Source organism: Natator depressus, chromosome 22, assembly GCF_965152275.1.
Source record: "Natator depressus isolate rNatDep1 chromosome 22, rNatDep2.hap1, whole genome shotgun sequence".
Classification (NCBI taxonomy): domain Eukaryota; kingdom Metazoa; phylum Chordata; order Testudines; family Cheloniidae; genus Natator; species Natator depressus.
This window is the reverse complement of record NC_134255.1, coordinates 3,348,502-3,375,192: the sequence shown is the minus strand read 5'-3', so window position 1 is coordinate 3,375,192 and position 26,691 is coordinate 3,348,502. Positions and strand designations below refer to the sequence as shown.

The window sequence follows — 26,691 nt, the reverse complement described above, 5'->3', positions numbered from 1 at the left end:
CCGAGTCATATTGTGTACATCCAGAAATCCTTACTAGGCCATCACAGGAAAGTACACGTTCCAACTCTTCAGACAGAACGTTGGGTTTTGATGCTAATATGCAGCATGCATCACTTTCTCATGGGTTAATTTAGTGTACTAGGTACACTTTAAGGGTGAGAACATTATCAGGCATTTCTTCTGTTGTCTTGAACAAGCTGATGTCTGGCCTTGAAGACTTCCTCTTTGTATTGCTTATGACTCCCATCCCCAAACCCTGCAGCATTCCTAAATAAACCAATGCTTGCTGAGAACATGGGCTTCTGTTTGGGGAAAAAAAAACAAAAAAAACAACAACAAAAAAAACCCCACCTTTCCCTTCCCCTCCAGCTTCCAAGAAGTGGCCAAAAATAGCAGCCACACGTTGTTGGTATTTTAATGGAGGTTTGACGGAATCTGAGGTGGCCAGGCCAACACAGCTTACGCTTTACATTACCAAGGAATGTCTGTTTATTTTGTAAACTAAGTTCCCCTTATTCCCCTCCACTTTCTGGACCCCAACATATAATGGAAACCTACACAGATCTATGAAAGAATGGGCAGGACTAAGAACATCTGGCAGTGTAACATTTCAGTGTGCAACCTCAGGAGCTGCGTCATTTCCCTCAGAGTTCTCACTTTAAATATTGAAGTTTGATGCTTGTCTTGATGCTAACCTCAGATGTCCAACCTGCCAGCCCATTGCTGCCTGGAATGTTGACAAGCTGTGTATCAATTCCAGGATTCCCTAAGAGTATTTTTGTCTGTTATGCTTTCCAGTACTACTGACCTCATTGCAGTTAAAGCTGTGGGATGGCAGGAGGAGGCACATAGAGGGCTTTCAGAAATAGATGTTAATATCACCAGTAGCACTTTAGATCTGACTCTAAGCTTACCTCATTCTTAGCAATATATTTTCAAATGAGTTGGCTGGGTTTCAGCTATGTAGTGTTCAATATTAGCAGAAATTACTCACAGCTGAAACTTCACAAAGTGAGCTAAGAAAATGCCCTTAATGTAATTTTGTACATACAGTAAATTGTAATTGTACAGACATGGTTTAATGCCTTTATGAGTCACTTCAAATTACTCTGTTTATGCTGGTAGAAATGTAGTTCTTTACTTTTCAATGTAAGTACATTGCTGCTACCTAATGTACCTGATACATCAATTATAACACACCCTCTGCTGCCGATCTGCCACGTACTACACCTTTACAGTGCGTGCGTTCCAATGAGATGTTGCCATGCTCTGTTACTGCATAGAAGATCAGTAGACTCTAGGAGAGAAGGACAGTAGTTCATTAATTGTTTCTAGTGCATGAAGCAAATAGGCTTTGTCTTGTAGCTATAACCAGAATTTTTCTTCTGCAGTTCCTTTTGAGTCTAGTACAAAAATTGAAGAAGTCACTCCTACGGAGGTTGCCCAAAGCGATGAAGGTGATGGAGATTACGATACAGAAGTGGGGTTCTCAAATTTGTCTCCAACGAAGTTGCATCTTGATGCAGTTGCTACAGAAAAAACACTCAATGGTGCTTTGCCGCCCGAAGCCCCAATCATCCTCAGCCCTCCACAGACACTCAAGCCAGACATGTATAACCTAGTGTGGCGCTCTGGAAAGGATGGCGGCTTGCCCATCAATGCTTACTTCGTGAAATATCGCAAGGTACTGCTTCTTTGCAGGAGATAGGAATAACTCCACAGCAGATAGTTTTAGGCTTCTCAAGGAACCTATCTTTGTTACAGCAACGTGGGTGTTAACAAGAGCTATGGTATCAGCCCAGTTTTGCTGTGGACACACAGGCAGTCTGTTTAGGGATGATTGAAATTAGTTGCTGCTTTCTCTGGGTTTAACTGGGCCTGGTTCAACAGAACTCAAGTTTTTATTTCCATTGCAATACCATTGTTGTATGTGTGGAATTGGACTCTGGTGAGCATTATTCATACAACATTAGTAATCAAAACAATGCGTTTACAGTCAGTATGTCTGGTTCTGATCTCACTCGCACTGTGTAGTTTGAATAGAACTTTTGCAAGCCGTGAACGTCTTTGATTAGAATTAGAACCAGGCATCACATAAGACTAAATCTTAAATCAGACTTTTTCTCTGAAGGACTAAGCTACTCAGTTCATATTTTTATAAGTTTAAATCCTTGTTCATCCTGGTCTTATCCCAACCTGAAGCAGAAATACCGCAAGATATTTTGATCAGCCAAATCCAGGAAATCTCATGACAGAGCCTGTTTAATTTATGAACCAAAGATACTTGGTTCAGATAAGCATTCAAAACTTTTGGTGCTTATCTGGCCCTTCAAATTAGTCCATCACTAGCAATTATATTTTCTGTATTAAATGCTTGTTTGTTTATGTAATTTTAGTAGACAGTTTATCATGGTTTTAAAAGCATCTATCTTTTCTATCGTAAAAATTATTTAATTGATTTCCTCCTCTTCCAAGATTTCTTTTTATAAAGCATTAGAAATGTCTCTTTTTTGAAGAAAGAATTTGAATCAAGGCCATCAGTATAAACTTTAGTAATCCATAGCATTTGGAGCTGCCTTCCATGTTTTTATTAAAGTCTTATGTTGTTTAGTACTTTATTTTTGGTAGAATCTCTGCCTTTTCCTTTGGGATTTGGGGTAATGCTTTTCTCAAAGGTCAAATATTAAGAGAAATCTTTCCTTTGCCTAATGGAACTGGTGAATTCACTGCAAAACAGAAAAACAACAACAACAATGAAAAATTGTAAAAAGGGAAATATGTACTCTAATAAAAACAAATCTCCAATCTTCCTGCTGATGTTTTCCAGCCTCTGGAGGTAACCAAGCAGATAAAACACACACACACACACCCTCTCTTTTTTGTGTTACTCATTCTAACCAATAAACATGTAAAGATGCTTAAATTCATGGAAGGCTGGGATAGGTTAGGGTAATTGACTGTCCCTTTTCTCCTCTTGGGTTCTGCTTTAATCCAGACATGCACACCACCATCTAATGGCTGCTAGGTATTCTGCTTGAAATCGTTTGTCCTCATTCTAGTTCCTCAGACACAAGCACTCGCAGTAAATATCCATTGTAATATGTACTAATTAGCATTGTTAGCTGTCTCAGCTGAGTGGCCAGGGGCCAACTTAATATGGAGACAGAAGTCTCTCAAACCTTGATGTGGGGGATCCTGTAGGTCAGGGTTCAGATCTATTGCAGGAACATTGTGTAGAAGCTCACAGAGCTGCCACTTGTGCTTTACCTGCTGTGTGGATAAAAGACTTGGATTTCCAGGGCTGTCACTGGCCCTGAGTAAAACTAATTGAACATAATTAGACATTTTGGCATTTTTATACAATAAAATGTCTGGAAGACCAGCTCAGCTGCAGAAGTATTGATATTTTCCCACATCTAAAGTTGAAGTCATGGTTTGTCTTGCTCTTAGCATCTTGTGATTTCCTCTTGTACAGCTGGACGATGGAATCAATGTCATGGGAAGCTGGCATACAGTCCGTGTTCCTGGAAGTGAAAATGAGCTTCATCTCACAGAACTGGAGCCCTCCAGCCTCTATGAGGTTCTGATGGTAGCAAGGAGTGCTGCTGGTGAAGGCCAGCCTGCCATGCTTACGTTTCGCACCAGCAAAGGTAGGTGCAGTGTTTCCTATATGCAAAGTTATCGCCAAAACATTCCTGTAATTTAAGTTGACCGTGGCTTGTCTCTAAAGTTATTTGTGGAAACAGTTGTTTAGTGTAGTATCAAAGGAAGTGCCTATCACAACTAAGGCTGTTGGTAAATGGGATCCAGCAGAGCTGTAAGTCAGATTCTGATGGTGCATTGCCATAGCAGTATGCTGAGAGGTAACTGCGCTATGTATGGACTGTAGCGCATCTGGTGAAGACACTCTGTGCTTCTGGGAGAGAGCTCTCCCATAGCTACTGTCGCTCACAGAGGTGGCAATGTCAGCCTGAGAAGCTCTCCTGCGGACATAACACTGTCCACACAGGTGTTTAGGTAGGTGTAATTTACGTTGTTCAGGGGGTGGCTTATTCACGCCCCTGAGCAACATAACTTCTACCAACATAAGTGGTAGTGCATACAGGCCCTTACTGAAAGTAGCCAAGCTAAAGTCAGAAGGCAGCCAGGTCCTGGTCAGCCTTTTCCACGTAACACTTAAAAAGAAGTTCAAGCTTGACTGGTCCTTCCATTCTGAGTGTCCTCACCCAAATTAATAAAGCTTCTTCAGTCCTGACCTGTGTAAAAGGGTCTTGGCCTTTCCTGTGCAGAAACTTCCAGTGCACGTTATGTTAGTTTTGTAGTGCACACTGTATTGAGAGCGCTGACCAAGGTCTCATTTCCAACTTAAGTGATTTTTTGAATTCAGGTTTAAACTGAACGACTAGATCATTAAATGTTTTAATTACCATATATTATCCACTCTGCTTAAAATGTTATTAATGCAAAGAATTAAACAATTGGTCATATAATACAGGAACCAGCTGTATTAAAAATCATTAGACATGCTAGTGATTTATTTCCAGGAGGAGGCAGGCATATGCTATGAAAACTGGTATCAGTTTTTAATTGCCAGTTTGGGGGCTTCATTAGACCTATTGCCATGTTGTTGCTAGAGTGCATTCATCATGATTCCTTTACCAGTGTTGGTGGCTCCAGTGTACTGAGGGGCATGATTTGGGGGAATGTAACAGGTGTTAAACTCACAGCAGAAATCTAGGGTGGGACTAGTGCATATCATGCTGTATAGATGTGCAGTTATTATGGAGGTTACTCCAGCCTGAGACTTTGGTGCAGTGATTCTGCGGATTGACATGGAGAATTCTCTTCTCCTTCAGCCCCTGAGGAACTCCCTAGTGCACAGCAAGCCTGGCTGGGAATTGGAACCAGGTTTAGTGCCAACTGCACCACAGTTAAAGTTGCTGTCTTGTGTAAAAGCAGTGGGAGGGGATGTACTGTAAGGATGCAGTGAACAGATCTTTTTCCGGCATTGTCTTCTCAGTCACTGAGTTTATTTATCATATCTCAAACTTTTTTTAGAAAGAACATCATCCTCAAAAAACACTCAGGCCCCATTTCCCCCACTTGGCATTCCTAAACATCCTATCATTCAGGAAGGGACAAATAACTTTGGGGTGATCCTTCCAGACCTGTCTCGACACAGTGGAGGTAGGTGAATTGATTGTCTCCGATTTGCGTATGAGATGAGATGCATTTAAGCTAATTTCTCAAGTGCTTATAATTATTTGTATTTCTATGTCGTGTGTCCATTTTTATTCCCTGTTTATTCCTTAGGTCTGTCTTTCTGTTGCAGGTCTCTTTCTCTTGTGAATGATCTGTTAGCAAGGCTCAGATATAAGTGACTTCAAACTAGTAGATTTTCTATGCTTGCATGCATTTTTAGAGAAAAGGATCAGATTGTTCATGCTTTTAAGAGTGTTAATTAAAAGGTTAGTTCATCCCAGTCAGTGAGGCAGTGTATTAAGTAGCCACTTTGATTCATCCAGTCATTTGTTGTGACTTGCAATAATTATTTATGAATCCTCAAAATGCAGTGCCTATCTTGCATTAGAGTGTAGTTGTCATCAAATAGATTTCTCATCCAGTGAATTTGATATTTAAAGGGACACTTACCTTGAAATGTAGTCAGTTTCTAATAATGAGATAAGTAGTTTACCACACTTGACCCCTAATCTCACTGCCAATTTTGATAATTTACAAGGACTTTTTCTTATGTTTGTGGTGTTCTCTCCTCTCTGACTTTGTGAAAGACCCTCAAGAACAGGAGAAACAAATTATACAGAGGAAACTGAAGGTGACAATATGCAAAGTGCTATCAGATGCATAAAGTCAGTGTCTTTTCTGTAGTTTATCACTGATAGTCAAATTGGATATTGTAACAATAAGTAATTCATTTTCAAACAGGTGTGATTTTTAAGTTGAAAATGTCCCTTTAAATATCTTACAGCTAAATATGTGTCAGTCTTCCTGAAGTACACGAAGTCTTGATTGCAGAGATCATTGTCAAAGTGAGGGTAAATAACATGAGCAAAAAAGGTAAAATTTTCAAAGGCACCCATGTCCAATTTTCAAAAGTGACTAAAGCTCCTAAGTGCATATGACAATTTTGTAAATGGGATTTAGCCTCCTAATTCCCATCAGCGCTTTTGAAAATGTTACCCAAATAGACTGAAAATGAGTTTAAGAATTTAAAATCCAGTTAGTGCCAGATAACCTATTGCCTTTCTGTTCCTTATTAAATACCTTCCTCCCTCTATGGCATTTGTGGTTTAACAATGTGTATAAACCAGTGCAGTGAAGACTTAACCATTCTGACTGATGAGACTTCTTATAACCAGATTGCTAACACCACCTCTTTCCATTTCCTCTGTTCCCACTGCTGTCTGTAACTTCAAGTGAGTTCAGTAAGTATTGATATCATTTGTTACATGCTTGGTTTGCTCTTGTTTCTTCTAAATTATGCTTAAGCGATTCAGTGCTTAGTAGTAGTGACGGATCTGTTTTTTTCATGGTTCTGGGAATTTCAGTTCGAATTTTTTATTCTCACCAAACCAACCTGCTGCTGTTGTATGTGCTCCCTTTGTGTAGTGCCAAGGAAGAGGTAGAGTTTAGTGTATTAGCATGTCTCTTTCAGTTTTGTTGAGTAAAGTATGTAGCTCCACTATTTTCTGGTAGTGTGTTGCTTGTTGTTTAAGAACACTTTTGCGCTCCCATAATTTAGTTGCATTGGTCTGATGCAGCGCAATGTTCACATCCTCAACTAAGTTTTTATACACAGTTTAAGACTTTTTAGTACTAGGGCTCTTCCCAACTCTGAAGGATAAAAGGAAAACTTCTGAAAGTACCTCTCATTTTATATACTGGAGTGCCTGCGGGAGGAGGATTTAAGAATCTCCATGTTTTAAACATTTGGTCTAACTTAATTGATTAAACTAATCATAGGTGTGCTCTGTAGAGAACGGAGTTCCATGTTTCTCATCTAACTCCTATGTACATCTTCCTCAATTTCCCATTTCAGTTCCAGAGGCTCCAGATCGCCCTGCTATCTCAACAGCTTCAGAGACCTCTGTCTATGTCACATGGATCCCACGTGCAAATGGCGGCTCCCCCATCACTGCCTTTAAAGTAGAGTACAAGCGCATGAGCCGAAACAGCGACTGGCTAATTGCAGCCGATAGCATCTCTCCTTCTAAACTGTCAGTGGAAGTTCGCAACTTAGAGCCAGGTATTAAAACTCTTTCACTGCCCTTAGAAGTTTTAGTTCTAAATCCTTTTTCTTTTAGATGACCACTTTCTTGTGAGGAGAAGTATTTATTTCTGGTTATGCACTTCAGAAGATAAAATAATTACAGATTCATTAAGAATACTAAACATGATTAAAAAGGTCCATTTTATCTGTAGTTTGTCTCAGGTTAGGAATTTGTTTCTTTCATTGAAGTTGGCTTTTAGCTGTCTAAGAATGAAACAGTCCCCCCTGCCCTCCCAAGTTCAATTTTTATTGATGTTTGTTAGTTTTGTGCACGTTTTCTTTCAACCTCTCCCTACTTAATTGTCATTTCTGGTAAATACCAAATCTAGGTTACGATTGCTATGTGCTTCTCTGCAGCCATTCCATTTGTTTTTCATTGGTTAGAATCATAGAATCATAGAATATCAGGGTTGGAAGGGACCTCAGGAGGTCATCTAGTCCAACCCCTTGCTCAAAGCAGGACCAATTCCCAATCAAATCATCCCAGCCAGGGCTTTGTCAAGCCTGACCTTAAAAACTTCCAAGGAAGGAGATTCTACCACCTCCCTAGGTAACGCATTCCAGTGTTTCACCACCCTCCTAGTGAAAATTTTTTTCCTAATATCCAACCTAAACCTCCCCCACTGCAACTTGAGACCATTACTCCTTGTCCTGTCCTCTTCTACCACTGAGAATAGTCTAGAACCATCCTCTCTGGAACCACCTCTCAGGTAGTTGAAAGCAGCTATCAAATCCCCCCTCATTCTTCTCTTCCGCAGACTAAACAATCCCAGTTCCCTCAGCCTCTCCTCGTAAGTCATGTGTTCCAGACCCCTAATCATTTTTGTTGCCCTTCGCGGGACTCTCTCCAATTTATCCACATCCTTCTTGTAGTGTTGGTCCCAAAACTGGACACAGTACTCCAGATGAGGCCTCACCAATGTCGAATAGAGGGGAACGATCACGTCCCTCGATCTGCTCGCTATGCCCCTACTTATACATCCCAAAATGCCATTGGCCTTCTTGGCAACAAGGGCACACTGCTGACTCATATCCAGCTTCTCGTCCACTGTCACCCCTAGGTCCTTTTCCGCAGAACTGCTGCCTAACCATTTGGTCCCCAGTCTGTAGCGGTGCATTGGGTTCTTCCGTCCTAAGTGCAGGACCCTGCACTTATCCTTATTGAATCTCATCAGGTTTCTTTTGGCCCAGTCCTCCAATTTGTCTAGGTCCCTCTGTATCCTATCCCTACCCTCCAGCGTATCTACCACTCCTCCCAGTTTAGTATCATCCGCAAATTTGCTGAGAGTGCAATCCACACCATCCTCCAGATCATTTATGAAGATATTGAACAAAACCGACCCCAGGACCGACCCCTGGGGCACTCCACTTGACACCGGCTGCCAACTAGACATGGAGCCATTGATCACTACCCGTTGAGCCCGACAATCTAGCCAACTTTCTACCCACCTTATAGTGCATTCATCCAGCCCATACTTCTTTAACTTGCTGACAAGAATACTGTGGGAGACCGTGTCAAAAGCTTTGCTAAAGTCAAGAAAGAATACATCCACTGCTTTCCCTTCATCCACAGAATCAGTAATCTCATCATAGAAGGCGATTAGATTAGTCAGGCATGACCTACCCTTGGTGAATCCATGCTGACTGTTCCTGATCACTTTCCTGTCGTGTAAGTGCTTCAGGATTGATTCCTTGAGGACCTGCTCCATGATTTTTCCGGGGACTGAGCTGAGACTGACTGGCCTGTAGTTCCCAGGATCCTCCTTCTTCCCTTTTTTTAAAGATTGGCACTACATTAGCCTTTTTCCAGTCATCTGGGACTTCCCCTGTTCGCCACGAGTTTTCAAAGATAATGGCCAATGGCTCTGCAATCACATCTGCCAATTCCTTTAGCACTCTCGGATGCAACTCGTCCGGCCCCATGGACTTGTGCACGTCCAGCTTTTCTAAATAGTCCCTAACCACCTCTTTCTCCACTGAGGGCTGGCCATCTACTCCCCATGTTGTGATGCCCAGCGCAGCAGTCTGGGAGCTGACCTTGTTCATGAAGACAGAGGCAAAAAAAGCATTGAGTACATTAGCTTTTTCCACATCCTCTGTCACTAGGTTGCCTTCCTCATTCAGTAAGGGGCCCACACTTTCCTTGGCTTTCTTCTTGTTGCCAACATACCTGAAGAAACCCTTCTTGTTACTCTTGACATCTCTTGCTAGCTGCAGCTCCAGGTGCGATTTGGCCCTCCTGATTTCATTCCTACATGCCCGAGCAATATTCTTATACTCATCCCTGGTCATATGTCCAACCTTCCACTTCTTGTAAGCTTCTTTTTTATGTTTAAGATCCGCTAGGATTTCACCGTTAAGCCAAGCTGGTCGCCTGCCATATTTACTATTCTTTCGACTCATCGGGATGGTTTGTCCCTGTAACCTCAACAGGGATTCCTTGAAATACAGCCAGCTCTCCTGGACTCCTTTCCCCTTCATGTTAGTCCCCCAGGGGATCCTACCCATCCGTTCCCTGAGGGAGTCGAAGTCTGCTTTCCTGAAGTCCAGGGTCCGTATCCTGGTGCGAACCTTTCTTCCCTGCGTCAGGATCCTGAACTTGACCAACTCATGGTCACTGCCCCCCAGATTCCCATCCACTTTTGCTTCCCCCACTAATTCTTCCTGGTTTGTGAGCAGCAGGTCAAGAAAAGCTCCCCCCCAGTTGGCTCCTCTAGCACTTGCACCAGGAAATTGTCCCCTACGCTTTCCAAAAACTTCCTGGATTGTCTATGCACCGCTGTATTGCTCTCCCAGCAAATATCAGGAAAATTAAAGTCACCCATGAGAACCAGGGCATGCGATCTAGTAGCTTCTGCGAGTTGCCGGAAGAAAGCAACTCACCCCCCTGGTCTGGTGGTCTATAGCAGACTCCCACCACTACATCACTCTTGTTGCTCACACTTCTAAACCTAATCCATAGACACTCAGGTTTTTCTGCAGTTTCGTACCGGAGCTCTGAGCATTCATACTGCTCCCTTACATACAGTGCTACTCCCCCACCTTTTCTGCCCTGCCTGTCCTTCCTGAACAGTTTATAACCATCCATAACAGTACTCCAGTCATGTGAGTTATCCCACCAAGTCTCTGTTATTCCAATCACGTCATAATTAGTATTAGTATTATTGGGCTGGGAAACAAGAGAACAAATATACTAACATCAGCCAATTACTTTGAGACAGAAGTTCAGGGGAACTTCAGAAATAGTCAAAGGAGGACCATTGTCCATGACCTCTAGAAATGCATGCAGCTGGTCTTGTGGGATACAATCCCATAATCTTAATTGGACATCCTTGCTCCAGGAGGGGAAAAATAGCATTTCCTTGCCTTTCCCATGGATGAAAATTTCTTTCCAGCCCAATTATTTGACTAGCTTTTCACCACTGTATGAGCAGGTTCTGTCACAGTTAAGCATCTAAAACCACTAGAGAGACATCATTCATTGCAAGTGATTTTCTTTTTGAATCTCAAGAAATCAATTTAGAACTAATTCCACTATGACAGTGTCTTATCTCTGATTTTTTTTTTTTAATTATTTGAGCCCTTTTTCTAGTGCTTGGGTATTTTTATCTTAATCCCTAATTTTATCTTTTGCCTTTGAAAGGAGCAACATACAAATTCCGTGTGATTGCTGTTAACAATTACGGGGATAGTCCACGAAGCTCACCATCTCGACCATATCAAGTCGCTGGCTTTACCAACCGTTTTTCGAACCGTCCGATCACAGGACCTCACATTGCCTACACTGAGGCAGTCAGCGACACTCAGATCATGTTAAAATGGACTGTGAGTACACTTTTCTGCTCTCTTCCCCTTCTATAGACTAATTCTTACTGATTTGGCAGTTAGAAATCTTTTAAAAGTGAAGGATCAAGGATCAAGAACAACACACTCAAGCTAACAATGTAGTTGTTTTCCTCAGTAGTGAGTGGTATTCTTAAGAGATTCATGGTGGATATCCCATGAACCATATCAGTCTACTAATTCTTTTCCTGTATTGTAATATTTAAAATCTAGAAACCTGAATTGTTGCTGTACTTCTGGTACTGTCTTGTAGTGGATGTTGAATAACAGCAACTTTAACTCCTCCAAACAGCTCAGAAGTGTTATTTGATAATAAATCCTGTTTTAGTTTACATGAATCCTTGAAAAGAATCCACTGTTGTATTATTCACACGCTAAAAAGTCTTAACCAAGCCTCAAAATCGTATTCTCTGTTGAGAATTTTCAATAGGCTACATCTGAAGAGGAAGCGTATCCAATAAAAATTCCATATTGCAAAAACATTCCCCTCCTTTCCCCGTAACTCTGTCTTTCATAAGCAAATACTTTGAAGTCCTCATTGAAATCCACTGTATCATTAGTTTTTTGCTTTTGCACACTGATGTATGCAATCGTGGTGCACCATGAGGGTAATTTCTAAACGCCACAGAATTCCCAATTCTGCAATTTGCCTGAACAATTCAACCTTGAAAGAGGAAAATATCAGTAATAAACTGAAGAAACTTAGTCTAAAATGTCTTAGGACTACATAAGAGGAAGTTTGAACTCAAAGGTTAGGAAATACCAACTGTGTCTGCACTACAGGGTCAGTGCCAGCATAGGCACGTCAGCATAGCTTCCTAGTGTAGATGCAACCTACACGATAGAAGGAGTTTTTCTGCAGGTATAGGAACAGCATTAGCTATGTCTACAGAAGCACTCTTTTATTGCCATAGCTGCATCTGCACTGGGGTTTTTGTCACCATAGCCATGCTGGTTGGAGGTGGGTTTTTTCACACCTCTGATTGACGTAGTTATGCTGATACCAGTTTTAAGTGTAGCCCAAGCCAGTCAATTTAACCCAAGTTAATGTTGCATAGACAACCTTAACTCTGCCCCCTGTGCCTTACAGCAGCCTTCAGCTGCATGACTACATACTATGTCTGAAATTATACAATTCTTGTAATTGTTTTTCTTTTCTTTTTTTGGTCATAATGGTCCAGTATATCTTTGACTTGAAATAAAATCTTCAAATGAGAGTAATATCCCTTTTTCAAAATGGGACTAGGAAGGTGTCCAGAGCTCCCTGCTGTGGACCCCTTCTGGGCTCTTCAGAACTGCAAGAGTCCGTCCTCAGCCCTTCAGCGGGACTTTCCCCAGTCCCATGTCTGCATTCACCGCAGTATGTTTGACTAGATTTTTCACAGTGCCGTTAATTTAGCTCCATATACATGCAAAGTAGATCCTTCAGTTCTCACCATGAAACCTGATTAAAAAAATCTGTGCCCCTCAGTTTGATTTTGAAAGGCTTATTGCTTGGTCAAATCAAATATAATTTTCTTAAGCATAGGTGCCAACTCCATGGGTGTCCTGGGGCTGGAGCACTCACAGGGGGAAAAAAAAAAACAGAGGGTGCTCAGCACCATTGGCAGCCTCCACTGATCACCCAGTGCCTCCTGCCCACTGGCGGTCCCCGCCAATCAGTTCCTACCCCCCAGCGCATCCAGCATGCCAAGGATTGGCTGTTCAGCGGTGGGCAGGAGGCGCTGGGGGGAAGGGGAGGAGCATGGGCAGGAAGAGGCGGCGCGAGGGTGGGGTGTGCGAGGGGGAGGGGGCAGAATGGGGCAGGAAGAGGTGGAGTGGGGGCAGAGCGGGAAGAGGCAGGGCGGTGGTCAAGCACCCCCCCCCAGGAAATCAGAAAGTCAGCGCCTCTGTTCTTAAGCACCGAAAGGCACTCACTTAGCTGCGGCTTGTTTTCAACTCTCAGACCACAGTTGTTTCAGCTGTAGGGCTGTTCAGAAAAAGATTGCAAGATTTTTTTTTTCTTCTTTCTTCAATGGGAAGGGTGTGTATTTTTCATTCTCCTTGTGAACCGCTAGGTCAAAAATACTAAGAACTTCGCCCTTGTGCAGAGACCAGCATGCAAAAATTCTCAGCCAAAATGGAAGTTTCAGACAGCAACTGGTGACTGACCGCACGGGATTAGAATGGAAACTGTTACATCATCTGAACTACAGTGGTTTCTTCTACTTCTATCTTATTTAAGACCACTCTTTCTTGAAAATACTTCTGGTCTCTTCCTGAATGAAGTAAATTTATTTCTGTCATGACTTGAAACGTAATCAAATATTTTAATTTTAAATGGATTTATCCTTTAATGTACTATTTGTATTCTCTTTTCCAGTATATTACTTCAAGCAACAATAATACCCCCATCCAAGGATTTTATATCTATTACCGGCCAACTGACAGTGACAATGATAGTGATTACAAGAGAGAGATTGTGGAAGGTATGATGTGGCGTATGCATTATCAGAGGCAGTATGCCAGATATTTGTTGGGGAAGACCGTTATGTAACCATAATGGCTGTGTTTACACAAATCTGAACTACTTTACTGAAACGAATTCAGTCTAAATAATATCAGGTTTCAGAGTAGCAGATGTGTTAGTCTGTATTCGCAAAAAGAAAAGGAGGACTTGTGGCACCTTAGAGACTAACAAATTTATTTGAGCATAAGCTTTCGTGAGCTACAGCTCACCTCCTTGGATGCATCCAATGAAGTGAGCGGTAGCTCACGAAAGCTTATGCTCAAATAAATTTGTTAGTCTCTAAGGTGCCACAAGTCCTCCTTTTCTTTTTTCTAAATAATATATTCACCAGCAGTAGAGATCTTAACTTTTTAGCTCCAAATTCTGCCCCCGCATGAACTTTTTCTTCCATCCATAGTTCAAACTTAGTAAATTTAAATTCCACTTTTAAATTGTTCCGGTTGCATCATTGCAAGCCCTAAATGCAGGTGCATTTAAACCAGTTTATCTTAATCCACTAATTTACTAAAATAAAATACACTGGCAAAAATGAGATTTTAAACCAGTTTACATGCATCTAACAATTAGGGGTTTTCACTGGTGTAATTAAATGGATTTTAGATTTAGTTTCACTGGTGCAAGTTTTCTAAGATAAATAAACCCGCAGTTCTTCTTCGAATGATGATCCCGATGTGTATTTCACATGTGGGTGTGTATGCACACCTTGCACCCAAGTCTGGAATTTCTTCAAAGCAGTGCCCGTTGGCCTGCATGTGCCCAGTAACTCTTTGTGCTCCCGACCGAGGGTATAATCGGCAATGCAGGTCAATGCCTCTCCAGTTCCTTCTTACCACTGCATGGCCTGAGTCAGAATCGTGTCCTCCTTTGCTGTTGCAGAACCTGTAAAAATTTAGTTATAAATAGTTTATCTCTTAGCTTAGAAATTCTAGTTAGTGTTTCGTGTAGAATAGAATACTCCCCTGCTACCCCGCTCTGGTTACGGGACTAGGTGCAGGGTCCATGGATTCAAGAACTGCATCTTCTGCCCTCGCTCCTTCTCCATCAGCGACGAGTATCACTGGTGCCTGCACTGCCTGGATGATGCATGTTTCTGCGAAGTGCAGTATCTGTAAATCCTTCCTACCCAGACCTAGAGAGCCCCATAAGCTCTGACTGAAAATGTTCTTGCTGGAAGAGGTTATGAGGCCCCACTCCGACCTGGGCCCAGGAGCCCCCGCTATACATTGGCCTCCACCAACCAGCAAAGGCCCTCGGAGCAGAGCCCTTAACATCAAAGCCCAAGGACTCATCACACAGGGCTCCCCGTGAGAGTAAGAGACACTCGTATAGGCATAAGGATAGATCCCTGCAGCAGACTGTCCAGAAAAAATGTGTTTCCTCCCCGAACTGGTCCAGGTCTGGAGAAGTGTTGCATATGGAACCCACGGAACCAGCTCAACCCGCAGGTTGGAGAGTAAGATGCAGAAAAAGAGTGATCTGGCAGTGACAGCAGTAGCAGGGGTGGAAAGATAATCACTCGCCAGTCCCGTCTGTGAGTTCAAGTCCAGATTCGTTGTTGCTACCGCCTTGTGTATCCAAAGACCATCTGGCTGCATCAGATTAAATGGGTCCTTCAGGTGTCTTGTACTGGAACTCCTCGAACTCTGGGCCGTACGGAGACTTTTAACACTGGAGGATATCTTCCTCCCCTGCCCACAATCTCCACTCCTTTCGGGCCCTGCCCGCCTGACAGATATCCTTACCCCGGAGGAGGAGCTGTTACCATTGTCTCAGGAGAGGTCCCATCTCCATCCAGCGGGCAGGAGCACCTCTGGTACCACTGCTACCAACAGAACCATGCTTGAAATCAGAGGATATAACTGCACCAGTATCTCTGTGAGGGTACGGGAGACCTGACGCAGCTGAGGCATTATTATCCCTCCAGTTATGACCCCTCCCCCCCCGAGGGACCCCGATATCGATTCCCATAGGGGCCAATGCATTTAGGGACCGCTATAGCAGGCGCCCTGGACACCTCTCAGGAGTCATTCCGCTTCTCTGCCTCCCATCAGCCGGTCCCCTCAGTGTATGAGGAGGAAGAACCAGAAATGCTTCCGATGGGGGGCCTCCTCATTATCCCTGGAGGAGGCCAGCACCCCTTCATTGCCCTCTCTGCCAGATGACCATCAGCAACATCAGGAGTTGTGGCAAAGGATCACTAATGATCTCCAAATCCTGCTAGACGAGGTCCAGGGATACTTAACATTTGGCTCCTGGACATTTTTGCAACCACAGGAACCAACCAGGGTGGCCCTTCCAATCAATGAAGCCATATTAGAACTGGCCAGAGCAGTCTAGCACACACCAGTAATTTGTGCCCCTATGCCAAAAAGAGCCAAAAGATGTTTCGTGCCAGCCAAAGGGTGGTGATTTCATGTTTTCCCATCCTGCGCCTAATTCATTGGTGGTACAGACAGCTACAGAGAGAGTTCAGCCACGCTAACAAAAAATCTATTTCGGCAGATAAAGGGTCAAAGAGATTGAACCTCCTGGGTAGGAAGGTTTTCTCCTCTGCAGGCCTCCAATTTTGTATAGCTAATTACCAAGCTTTGTTAGCCAAATATGATTTTAACACCTATACCAGGCTCACAGAATTTAAAGATAAAGTCCCCATGGAACACCAAGCCCAGTCCCAGTCTTCTCTGGGCAAGGGGAGGTTGGTAGCAAAGGTGGCTTCCCAGGCTGCAGTAAATGCCGCAGGTATAGCATCCAGATCTTTGGCCACAGGACTGGTCATGCGAAAGGACTCGTGGCTCCGTTCTTTGGGATTCCCAAGGGAGGGCCAAAATACTATCCAAGACTTCCCTGTTCAGGAAATCCTGACCCAAAGCAGGAAGGATTCTACTAGGCTCCGATACCTGGCTAAATGGCAGCGATTTTTGGCCTGGGCACATCACCACCAGCATTCACTTGATACTGTAGGCATTCCAGTTATCCTAGACTGTCTTCTCTTCTTAAAGCCCTCAGTTCACTGCGAGTACACCTACCAGCAGTTAATGCCTTCCTCCCCCGGTGCAAGGATGGTCTATCTTCACACACCTGACCACAGTTTGATTTATGGAGGTCTTGATCAGGACCTTCTCACCAGACATTAAACCTACGCCTCAATGATACCTTAACTGTATCCTTTCAACATTCACAGGCCCACCCTTCTAACCCCTGATGACATGTGCCATGACTTATCTGTCCATGAAGCCATCTTCCTAGCCATTACTTCGACAAGAAGGTTCAGTAAGCTGGGAGCCATGATGGCAGACCCTCCTTATACAGTATAGCACATGGAGAAGGTTTCCCTTTGGTTACATCCCAAATTTCTCCCCAAGGTTGTGTCCGAGTTGCACGTCAGTCAAACGATACTTATCTGTTTCCTGCCCGAAATCCTACGCTTCTTCCAAGGAGAAGAGATTTCACTCCGTTGACATCAGGCGCACCCTGGCATTCCACGTGCTGAAAACCAAACCTGTTAGAAAATCTGAGACTCTCTTCTGTCTTGGCAGAAAGGTCATGGGGACAAGCCATATCCTCACAAAGGATTTCTAAATGGGTTTCGGGAAGCATCTTAGACTGCTACAAAATAGCAAAGCTTCCCTCTCCTGGGCATATCACAGCTCGCTCCATAGAGCACAACCTGCCTGCACAGCATCCTTATTGGGCAGTCCGCTGCAGCACATCTGCAGAGTGGTAGCTTGGAGTTCCAGCCATACTTCCGCATCACACTATGCTCTAACTCAAGCAGCAATGGCAGATGCTGCCGTAGGAACGGCAGTACTACAAACATCTCTGCTACCAGTTTCCTTGCACCTTCCTCCAGTCAACACTGCTTGACAGTCACCTGTGAGGAATACACGTTGGGACCATCACTCAGAGAAGAAATGGAGCTTGCGTACTGTAACTGGAGGTTCTTTGAGATGTGTGGTCCCTATCTGTGTTCCACTACCTACCCTCCATCCCCTCTGCTTTGGATCCAGTTGGAGTGCAGTAAGAGGAGGAACTGGAGAGGTGTCGTCCCGCAGTGCCTTTCACACGCTTGGTTAGGAGCACGAGGAGAGTTACTGCGCATGTCTGGATCAACGGACACTGCTTCAAAGAAATTCTGGACTCTGGTGCATGGCACCCTTGCATACCCATGTGTGGAATACAGATAGGGACCATGCATCTCAAAGAACCTCCAGCTACAGTAAGTAACAACCATTTGCTGTTGCAAATTGGGAAGCCCTCTCCAGTTACTTGTTAGTAGGTGCTTAATTTTTTACTCTTTGTTTATAGGGGAGCTTCTCTGAGCCCAAGATATTGCCACATTCAGTAAATGTTAGCTAATTTGACAGTTTAGCGTAATTCCTGCTTTGCTTTTCGAACACATTGATAACAGATATTGTAAGCCAGTGGGTTCTTTTGCTGGGAACTTTTAGATCATCATTTTCATGGAAGAAGTAGTCACATTTTTACATTTTTTAACACCCTCTCAATCATCTGGCCTAAATAAATGTAGCGGCCTCATCTTGCCCCATTGAATGTAATGGGTTTTTTTGCAATTGACTTCAGTTGAGGCAGGATCGGGCCCTTGTTTTGCAAATTCTTCCTTCTTTGACTAAAGCCTGCACAATACTGTAAGGTGTGATGTACGCTTTTTCAGACTGTAGGACTGTTAAATATCTAGTGTTTGTGCTCAGAGGGTCGCTTCAAAGCTTACGCAGTCAGTATCTTTGTCTGTAAACATATTTTAGCCTTCTGTGACACAGAACTTGTGTGTTTATGAATGTTGCGCACAGGGCAGTTGTTTAAGTGTGCTTCCACTGTGCTGTGAAATTTGCTTATTCCTGATTTTCAAGTTTATGCATACTGAAATGTTTGTGGCAGTCTGAAACCACTAGCAGCTGCTCAGCTGTCCCAGAGCCTGCAATTGAAATTCACATGGTGGCAACTTGAAACATTTAAAGCTTTCTTACCACATTTCTGTAAAATAGTGAAAGCTATTTTCAATTCAAATGGGACTGGATTCTTTTTTACATTGAAGTATAGAGAAACATGTGATCCTTAACTTAGGTGCCAGGCCTTTTGGTTAACCCGTACACGTGGCTACATTGGCCTAATCACAGTCTTCCCTCTGTTACTCTTAAATCAGTGTTTTGACAACAGATTTTATCTTGCAAAGACTCTCTTACTAGTGTGGAAAAACTGTTGTGATGGTTGTGTTAGTTAACGAGTTGCCTTAAGCTTTCGTGAACATTTCCTGCTAAGTCTTGTCTTCTGAGACAGAGTCAAAAGCTTACAGAAGGTTTTTCCTCTATAAAAGTCGCCACAAGCAATTTTATAAAAATGTTTGTGTGTGTGCATCATATGGCTCTCCAGTGTTTGTACCTTTCAGCAAAAGCAAAATTAAACCTGCCCTTTCCTGCTTATATGGGCTGAATTTTTCCCTGTTGCTTCGATCTTGGAGATTGAATGTTAACCCTAAATGTAGTCTGATGTCTTGTTTAAATGTTTTCCCTTCCTAATGGTGCAGGGAGAGCACAGTTAAAGTGTCTGTACAGATTCCAGTTCCTCTAATGGTTTGAAGCAGAAACCTAAAACCTGGTACAGTAATTACTGAAAGGAATGTTTGGGGGTGGAGGGAGAGAGGAGACAGAAGTAAAAAGCTTTGGAAAAATGTGCTTTAGGAATAAGCCAACTCCAGCATCAACCAATATTTAAATACAAGTTATTATTTGGGGCATCTATTAATTTTAGTGTGTGTGAAGTGAGAGTTGTGTTTCATAGTAGTTCACCACTTGGAGCACTGAAAGAAAGCAGTTTAAAAGAGCCTTCCTCATGTAGTAGAGTGAAAACCACCCTCCTTTATAGGGTATTTTTAGTGACACTCAGTGGGAATTGGACTGCAGCTTTAATTCTGTTGAGTTAGAATGGAATCTTGATGGCACAGCCCTTCCAGCTAAGTGGGCTTTATTTTTTTAATTAATACTTAAATCAGTAGGTGGTATGACAGTTTCTTAGAAACAGTGGAAACAGTTCAAGGTGGTATTTTCCAAGAGGGATTAGAAGTGCTCAAACAGTTAATTAAACTCTCAAAAAAGGGTCCCTGTTTATTAAAATTTGTCACAAGTCCCTGAAAATAAAAACGGAGAGTGATTTATACTGAAGTGCTCTGTACTTCAGGAGGGTGTCTAAATGAAAGGTTGGCTAGCAGCCAGAGTTAACAAAATCATTCTATTAGGAAAGCTTGCTTGGATTGGAGTCCATGCCCCAAGAGACTGGGAGAGTGAGAAAGACAGGCCTGTTATCTGAGAGTGTTCCCTAGTATGTTTCACAAGGTATAAGTTAAATTATTTGTGGCTTCTACTAACTGAGATAGGAGAGGTCATAACATCGACTTTAGATGACTCCTTCCTGTGAAAATATTGGGTGACTTGAATTTTAACTGGGACCTTGCATTTATGGTTACTGAAGATCCCATGGTACTCTTGAAAGAGTCAGGGTATTATCACAGCACTCTGGCCAAATTCTAATGTGAGAATAATTACATTCTGTCTACCTAAATTTCTCCTGTTTCAGTTTGATACAGTAGTCTGCCTCACTACTTGCCCTGAACATTGTATGTTGTTAAACAGCTGGCACATTCCACCCTAAAGGTATGCATGTGAATGATGGATGAAGAGATTCCTGTGTATATATAGGTAGCTTGCAAAGTGCTTAAGAATCTTTCAGGATGGAAAGAGTAATTCCAAGTGTAAGAAATCAAGATTAGTTTGTCTTTAAAATTAGAATTGTGTGTCAACCAGAATTTCCATTTCATAGGAAATGCCGTGATTTTTAAATTTATTTCATTCAGATTCTGACATTTCCAACAGAAAAACATTGCCTGAAGATTTTCCACCTGCTCTGTTTAAAAGTACAAGATATAATCTTTTAAAGATAATGCTTTCTGTGCTCATCAAGCAAGCCTGTGACACCCCAGCATTGTACTTTTGCCTAGTGAAAAGGGCATGACGCTATATTTTCTTCCATGACTCAGACATTTTCTCTCCCACGCACACTCTCGCATCTGTCTCATATCAAACAAAACAAATCTCGTTTCATTTTTCTTTCTAGGTACAAAGCAGTGGCACTTGATAAGCCACCTGCAGCCAGAAACCTCTTACGATATTAAAATGCAGTGCTATAATGAGGGAGGTGAAAGTGAGTACAGCAACGTCATGATGTGCGAGACAAAAGGTGAGTGGAGACACTTTTGCTTGTCTGAGAGGTAATGTCAAATGTAAAGCCTGAGAAGAAAATTACTCGCTGACCCTCTCATTTAATTATTTTTAAAAATTGATGCCATCTGCTATAATTTTGTTTGGAGGATTGTTTTTATTTACTATTGCTGAGGTTTTCTGACTGGAGAGACCAACGTGTTTGTCTCCAGGAAAGACAGTTTGCAAAGATGTGTAGACCTATTGGATGTATTGACAGTCCCAGTTCATCCGACATTGGTGGTCTTTCCTTAGCCGGACACCATCTTGGTGTAGCTTAGTTGGTTACTGGAGATAATGTACTTCTGCCTACACTGTCTCTTCAGGACTTGTTCAAATTCTTAATTCATGATGAATAAGTTGGCTGCCACTCACATCAATTCTACCTGCCTCTGGCAAGAAGATAGGAATACTGTTCTCTGAAAATGTCAGAGTAATTATTTGCAAAAGAAATTAACGATCACAGTCACTTTGGTTTCTTAAGCAAATTAATCTTTAAAACCAAGTTATGTTGCAGAGGGAATATGCTGACACTAAAAGTAAAATACGGCTTCAAATGCACTACTTCTGAGAAGAGTCTACAAGCATGCATGTCAAACTTACCGTGCAATACCTATTACCTTACAGGGCAGGGCTGGGAGCTGCAATCTCTCAGACCACCTACATCTGGTGGAATATATCCTACCCAGAGTCTGGCTTAGTTATCAACAGCTCTGTAATTCCTCAAGATTTTAAGACTATACCGGGGGGACAACCTGCTGTCAAATATTCATATTGACATTTCCTTTAAGAGATTGCAGAACCATGCTCTGAAGTATCCCTAGCCTCTGTTTGCCAGAAGCTGGGAATGGGCGACGGAATGGATCACTTGATGATTATCTGTTCTGTTCGTTCCCTTTGGGGCATTTGGCATTGGCCACTGTGGGAAGACGGGATACTGGGCTAGCTGGACCTTTGGTCTGACCCAGTATGGCCGTTCTTGTGTTCTTATGACCTCTTTTAGGACCAAATCAAGGCAATCTGGGGCCGTAAGCAATAACCCCAAATGAGAGCAAGCATTGCCTCTGCCCTCATGTTATAGCCTTGATCCTTCTTGGCTTGGCTCTGGAAGGGGTCACCCACACAAGCAGCCTTTTGGGCCCCTTCTTTTTGGTGAATGTTGACGAGACTCTAGACACTGAATGGGGCTTGTTTGGTCATTTCGGTTCAAAGAGGTAGTTAACACTCAAAAGCTAACTTGGTCTTACTGTTCTCTATTAGATTCCCTAAGCATGAGCTAACCTTTAGCAAAACAAATTCTAATGCTATAAATACAATATTTAAAATGTTCAGTACAAACCCCCATTTAAAATCTTGGTTGTAACATTCACTGATGGAAAAATTTAGTCCTGCAAAATTAATTACCAATAATTCTTTACATTGTTTTTGGGGAGCACAGAGTGGCTACAATTCAGTGTATATTTACTTAGCAGCCAGCAAATATATAATTGCTGAAATGGTGCCTTTCACGGTAGTGCAGGTGTCCTATTGACGTCGTCTTGAATTTTGTAAGATTTCTACCTGGTTGTTAATTTCCTGAAGAATGCAGTTTTGAAAACAGTAAAGGTTAGCAGGGTTCACATCAGATAGAAGTAAGGCATCTGGCAATGGTTAGTTGACAGAAATGCATATTGTGGTTTTTCCTGACCTCAGAAGTGGAAAGATTTGTATTTTTGCTGGTTGGAAGCTAGTGCCGTCTCTAGCAATATTTACATTCAATTGCTTGTTGAAGTATAACATGGCTTAGATACATGGGTTATGAGTAGGTAGATAATAGGCATGTTCTAAGACAAACAGTTATCATCCAATGTTAGTTGACCTCATCAGCTAATGTAAAAATCTTGAGCTGAAAATTTCTGTCTACAAATCATTGGGATACTAAATTCAATGGTAGATATTTCCACTTCATAACTGTATAGTTGGATAACAGATAAATAAACACATGTAGAATAACATTTCTGCAGACTTCTCATTCCAAGTTGGGTTCACAAGACCATGTGTGTCTCCTGTATTTCAACCAGTGAAACGCACACCTGGAGCATCGGAATATCCAGTGAAGGACCTGAGTACACCACCTAATTCTCCTGATCGTGGGGGTGGAGGCAATGCTGGCCCATCAAATGGCCCTGTTCGGAGCAGCGACATGCTATATCTGATTGTGGGCTGTGTCCTTGGAGTGATGGTCCTTATTCTGATAGTTTTCATTGCCATGTGTCTGTGGAAGAATCGCCAGCAAAACGCCATGCAGAGTAAGTTATTCTTGGTTTCCTCTCCTCCCAGTCCAAGTTTAATATGAAAAAATATGATGGTAATGAAAGTTAGATAATAAATATGGAGCTTTATATTGAATGCTCCAAATGCATACTCTCTGTTATGATCAAACTGGTATTTGGTTAGTCATAGAAACTCTTCACTTACGTGTTACTAAGGAACATGGCGTGATGAAGGAATTCGTGAAAGTAGTAATGTGTCTGTTTCTCTGCATTGAGTCCCATTAGAGGATTGAGGCATGTATAGATTGCTGCAGTGTTCTGCTGCACTGTTGAAGATGCCATTCTTTGGATAAGTTATTGAGGCCCTGATCTGGCAACATGTTTAGACATGTGCCTAACTTGAAGCATATTAATAGTCCCTTTGACTTCAGTGGCAGTACTCCCATGCTTAGACTTAAGCATGTACGTAAGTGGTTTTCTAGATAGCTGTATAAAGCCAACATTCTCTTTGCTTCGCTCTAATTTTTCCAGATAAAGGGAAAGATCTTGTGGCACTTTTTTTGAGGCTCATTTTAGTACTGGCGACAGGCTGTGGACAGCTGTTAATAAGCAGAAACCTGCCAGTTTCTGACTAGAAACACACTGTGAAGTACTATGGAATACTTAGCTTTTGTACGGTGCTATAAGCTATCAGCTTCTATTCCCAGCAAATACTCTGAGCAAGCTGAGTCTTATGTGACATTTTAAATAGCTCCTTCTGTTTCTGGTACTTTAATTAGCTTTATCTGCACCGTCTGTGGTGCTTTAAATATGATCCATACTCCCCACCAGCAAACCCAAATTATGCAAAACTTCCTTTGAAACTGAGCAGGACCAAAATAAGTTAAATTGTCTCTGCCATAGAGTTGATCATGCAAATGATCCTGTTTTAAAATCCTATTTTTACAGAGCAACATCTTCTGCTAAATTCTTTCCAGACCAAGAGGATTAGTGTGTGGACATAGCTATTGTAGAGATGGAAAACATTTGCATATTAAGCACTTAGATGTTACAATTTATGGCTACTATAAAAACCCTGAAAAGGGTTAGATGAGTCACTTCTGCATCTCTGAAACACTCATCTGACTTTGGTTTTAGAAGTATGATGAAAAATAAAATACTCTTTAATCATACATTGAATACTTACCAAAATTATGCTAACAAAGTGTTCTAATTTTTTCCCTGTGGGTCTCTCTTTGCAGAGTATGACCCTCCTGGTTACCTCTACCAAGGTGCAGATATCAATGGGCAAATGGTCGAATACGCTACTTTACCAGGCACAAGCCGCATCAATGGCAGCATACATGGAAACTTCATCAGCAATGGTAGTCTCAGTAATGGCTGTCCACACCTCCATCACAAGGTTCCCAATGGAGTTAATGGGATCATGAATGGTGGCTTGAATGGAGGGACTGGCCTTTACCCAGGGCACACCAACTCTCTATCCAGGACACACATGGATTATGAACATCCCCATCATTTAGTGAATGTAAGAGTGCTTTGACTCACATATGATGTAAGGGTCCTGATCTTGACTTTGGAATTTTATTCACGGTGTGAAAGGAAGCTCCAGCAAGTCAAGTCAGTTGTGGAAATACTAAAGTCTTTGTGCTGGAGCTAACAACTATCAGTTACCCTATCTTTGTTCCAGTGGAAGTAGCTGGGCGTGGTGTTTCTCATATTTTCATCTTCAGGGCTTTCCTGTGGAGATTAGGATTAGAGGCACTAGTAACTGTATTTAGTCTGGGGAGTCTCCTCTTACCCTTGTTTTTAGTCTGAGCGTTTTGAGACTCGTGCCATGCTGGATTGAGATACTGTACTGTATATATGGTATTTCTCAGTCTTTCTATCAGATTTAATGATGGTTCCTGAGTTTTCAGCTTCACAAATTGACTGTTCCCCACAAACACACATACACACACCTGTTTCAGATCTGTGATTTGTAAGCTGTGCTATTAAGTTTACCACAGCATGCACATAGCTGGGGTCTCATAAAAGAAAAAGTCCCTCCGGTCTTGAAATACAACAACATAATAAATAAGTCTGCCTTACTGAGTCCCTTATTTGCAACTTTTGAAACTAATTTCTTGAAGTAACAAAAACTGGTCTTAATCTGTGATCCAGCCTTTGTGTGCTGTGGAAAAATATTTAATTTTCTGAAACGTGTTCCATTTCCAAGAGAGAATAATGATTTCATTATTGTCTGTGGAAACAGGTGGGTTACTTTCAGACTTACTCCACTTTTATCACTGGTTCTACTCAAAACTGTGAACATTGCCCAGGAAAAGTTCAAAAAGTCTATGTAATGAATGCTGTTTCCAAAGGGGAAAAAATGGAACGATTGTTTGCTTTAGTAATTGAACACAAGTACTTCATTTTATTCAACAGCAAATTGCCACTTACACAGTAGTTGCCACTTCAGATAAGTCCAGGTTGGAACGTGGACTATTCATCTCATCACATGGTCTCCTTTTTGCGCCATGGTTTAAGTACCAAAGGTGCAGTTTTTCCTTTATCTAAAAGAACAACCATGGCCTAAAGATTTCTTACGTTGTAAAGCTATCTAACCAACATTAGCAATGGGGATCCTCAAAAGCTTTGGTATTTTGGTTTAGATAAGCACACAGATGTGGTTCTCCAGATACCTGGATACTGCATGGACTGTAGATACTATACAGACAGGCTTTCTTATGAACTCTGTGGCTAATATTTTGGGGTCCCTTCTTCCAGGTAGAAATCACAGAGCAAGGCTTGCCCTAAGCTTATGTACATGGTGTACAACCACATAGGACCCTGTGTTCCAGGTGCACGTATGTGGGGCTGATCTTCAGATCCCTGCGCTGTTCTGTGTGGAGCAGGCCCATGAGAGCTCCACAGGACATACTGTTTCTAGAGGACTGTCCCTTGTAAATACCTGCCTTTCTTTTCATTTCCCCATTTGGAATGCTGTGGAAGGTTGTTGAGACAAGGATGTCCACAGCAGACCACTGCTGCACAGAACAAGTGAGACTTACATAATCACAATACAGAGCAAAGGAACTTTATATCCCCATTCTTACTGGCATCCCTCTTAATGCTCCAGTGTTTGGGAAAATGAAGAAAAGAGGCCTGGGGAAGAGACATGGTGTGAGTGGTCCCACAGGTCCCACACGTATAAGTGCACAGGTCTGCAAAATGTAGGACCAGACCCGGTGCAGAGGCATACGAAAATAAGAAATACTGGAGAAGAAGCACTTATCCAACTTAACTCAAACTCAGAGGTTGAATTAGTTTTCCCAAACTCGCGCCCCTTAAGAAAATGCAGAATTGTAACACAACAGCACAGTACCATTTTCAAATGACTCACATCAGTGTCCGCCTAGTATTTAACAATGAGGTATGTGTTAATCTGGCCATTTTACTTGCTTGCAATGGGCCTGTTCAGCCAAAACCAACAACACAAAATCCCTCGCACCCCAGAGTCATTGCTGGCGAAGGAATTACCCCATCTGT

The 26,691-nt window shown here is 42.3% G+C and overlaps 1 protein-coding gene across 1 annotated transcript in view; it reads left to right on the top strand.

The window, feature by feature from the left end:
* The window catches only part of CDON (cell adhesion associated, oncogene regulated), a 99,292-nt gene that overhangs the window by 53,050 nt on the left and 19,551 nt on the right, over window positions 1-26,691 (top strand). Inside the window, exons 9-17 of the mRNA XM_074936611.1 lie at window positions 1,392-1,684; window positions 3,476-3,650; window positions 5,059-5,187; window positions 7,058-7,264; window positions 10,932-11,113; window positions 13,494-13,599; window positions 20,766-20,888; window positions 22,969-23,196; window positions 24,402-24,688. Coding sequence (XP_074792712.1) covers window positions 1,392-1,684; window positions 3,476-3,650; window positions 5,059-5,187; window positions 7,058-7,264; window positions 10,932-11,113; window positions 13,494-13,599; window positions 20,766-20,888; window positions 22,969-23,196; window positions 24,402-24,688 — 1,730 coding nt within the window. The remainder of the gene's footprint in view (window positions 1-1,391; window positions 1,685-3,475; window positions 3,651-5,058; window positions 5,188-7,057; window positions 7,265-10,931; window positions 11,114-13,493; window positions 13,600-20,765; window positions 20,889-22,968; window positions 23,197-24,401; window positions 24,689-26,691) is intronic.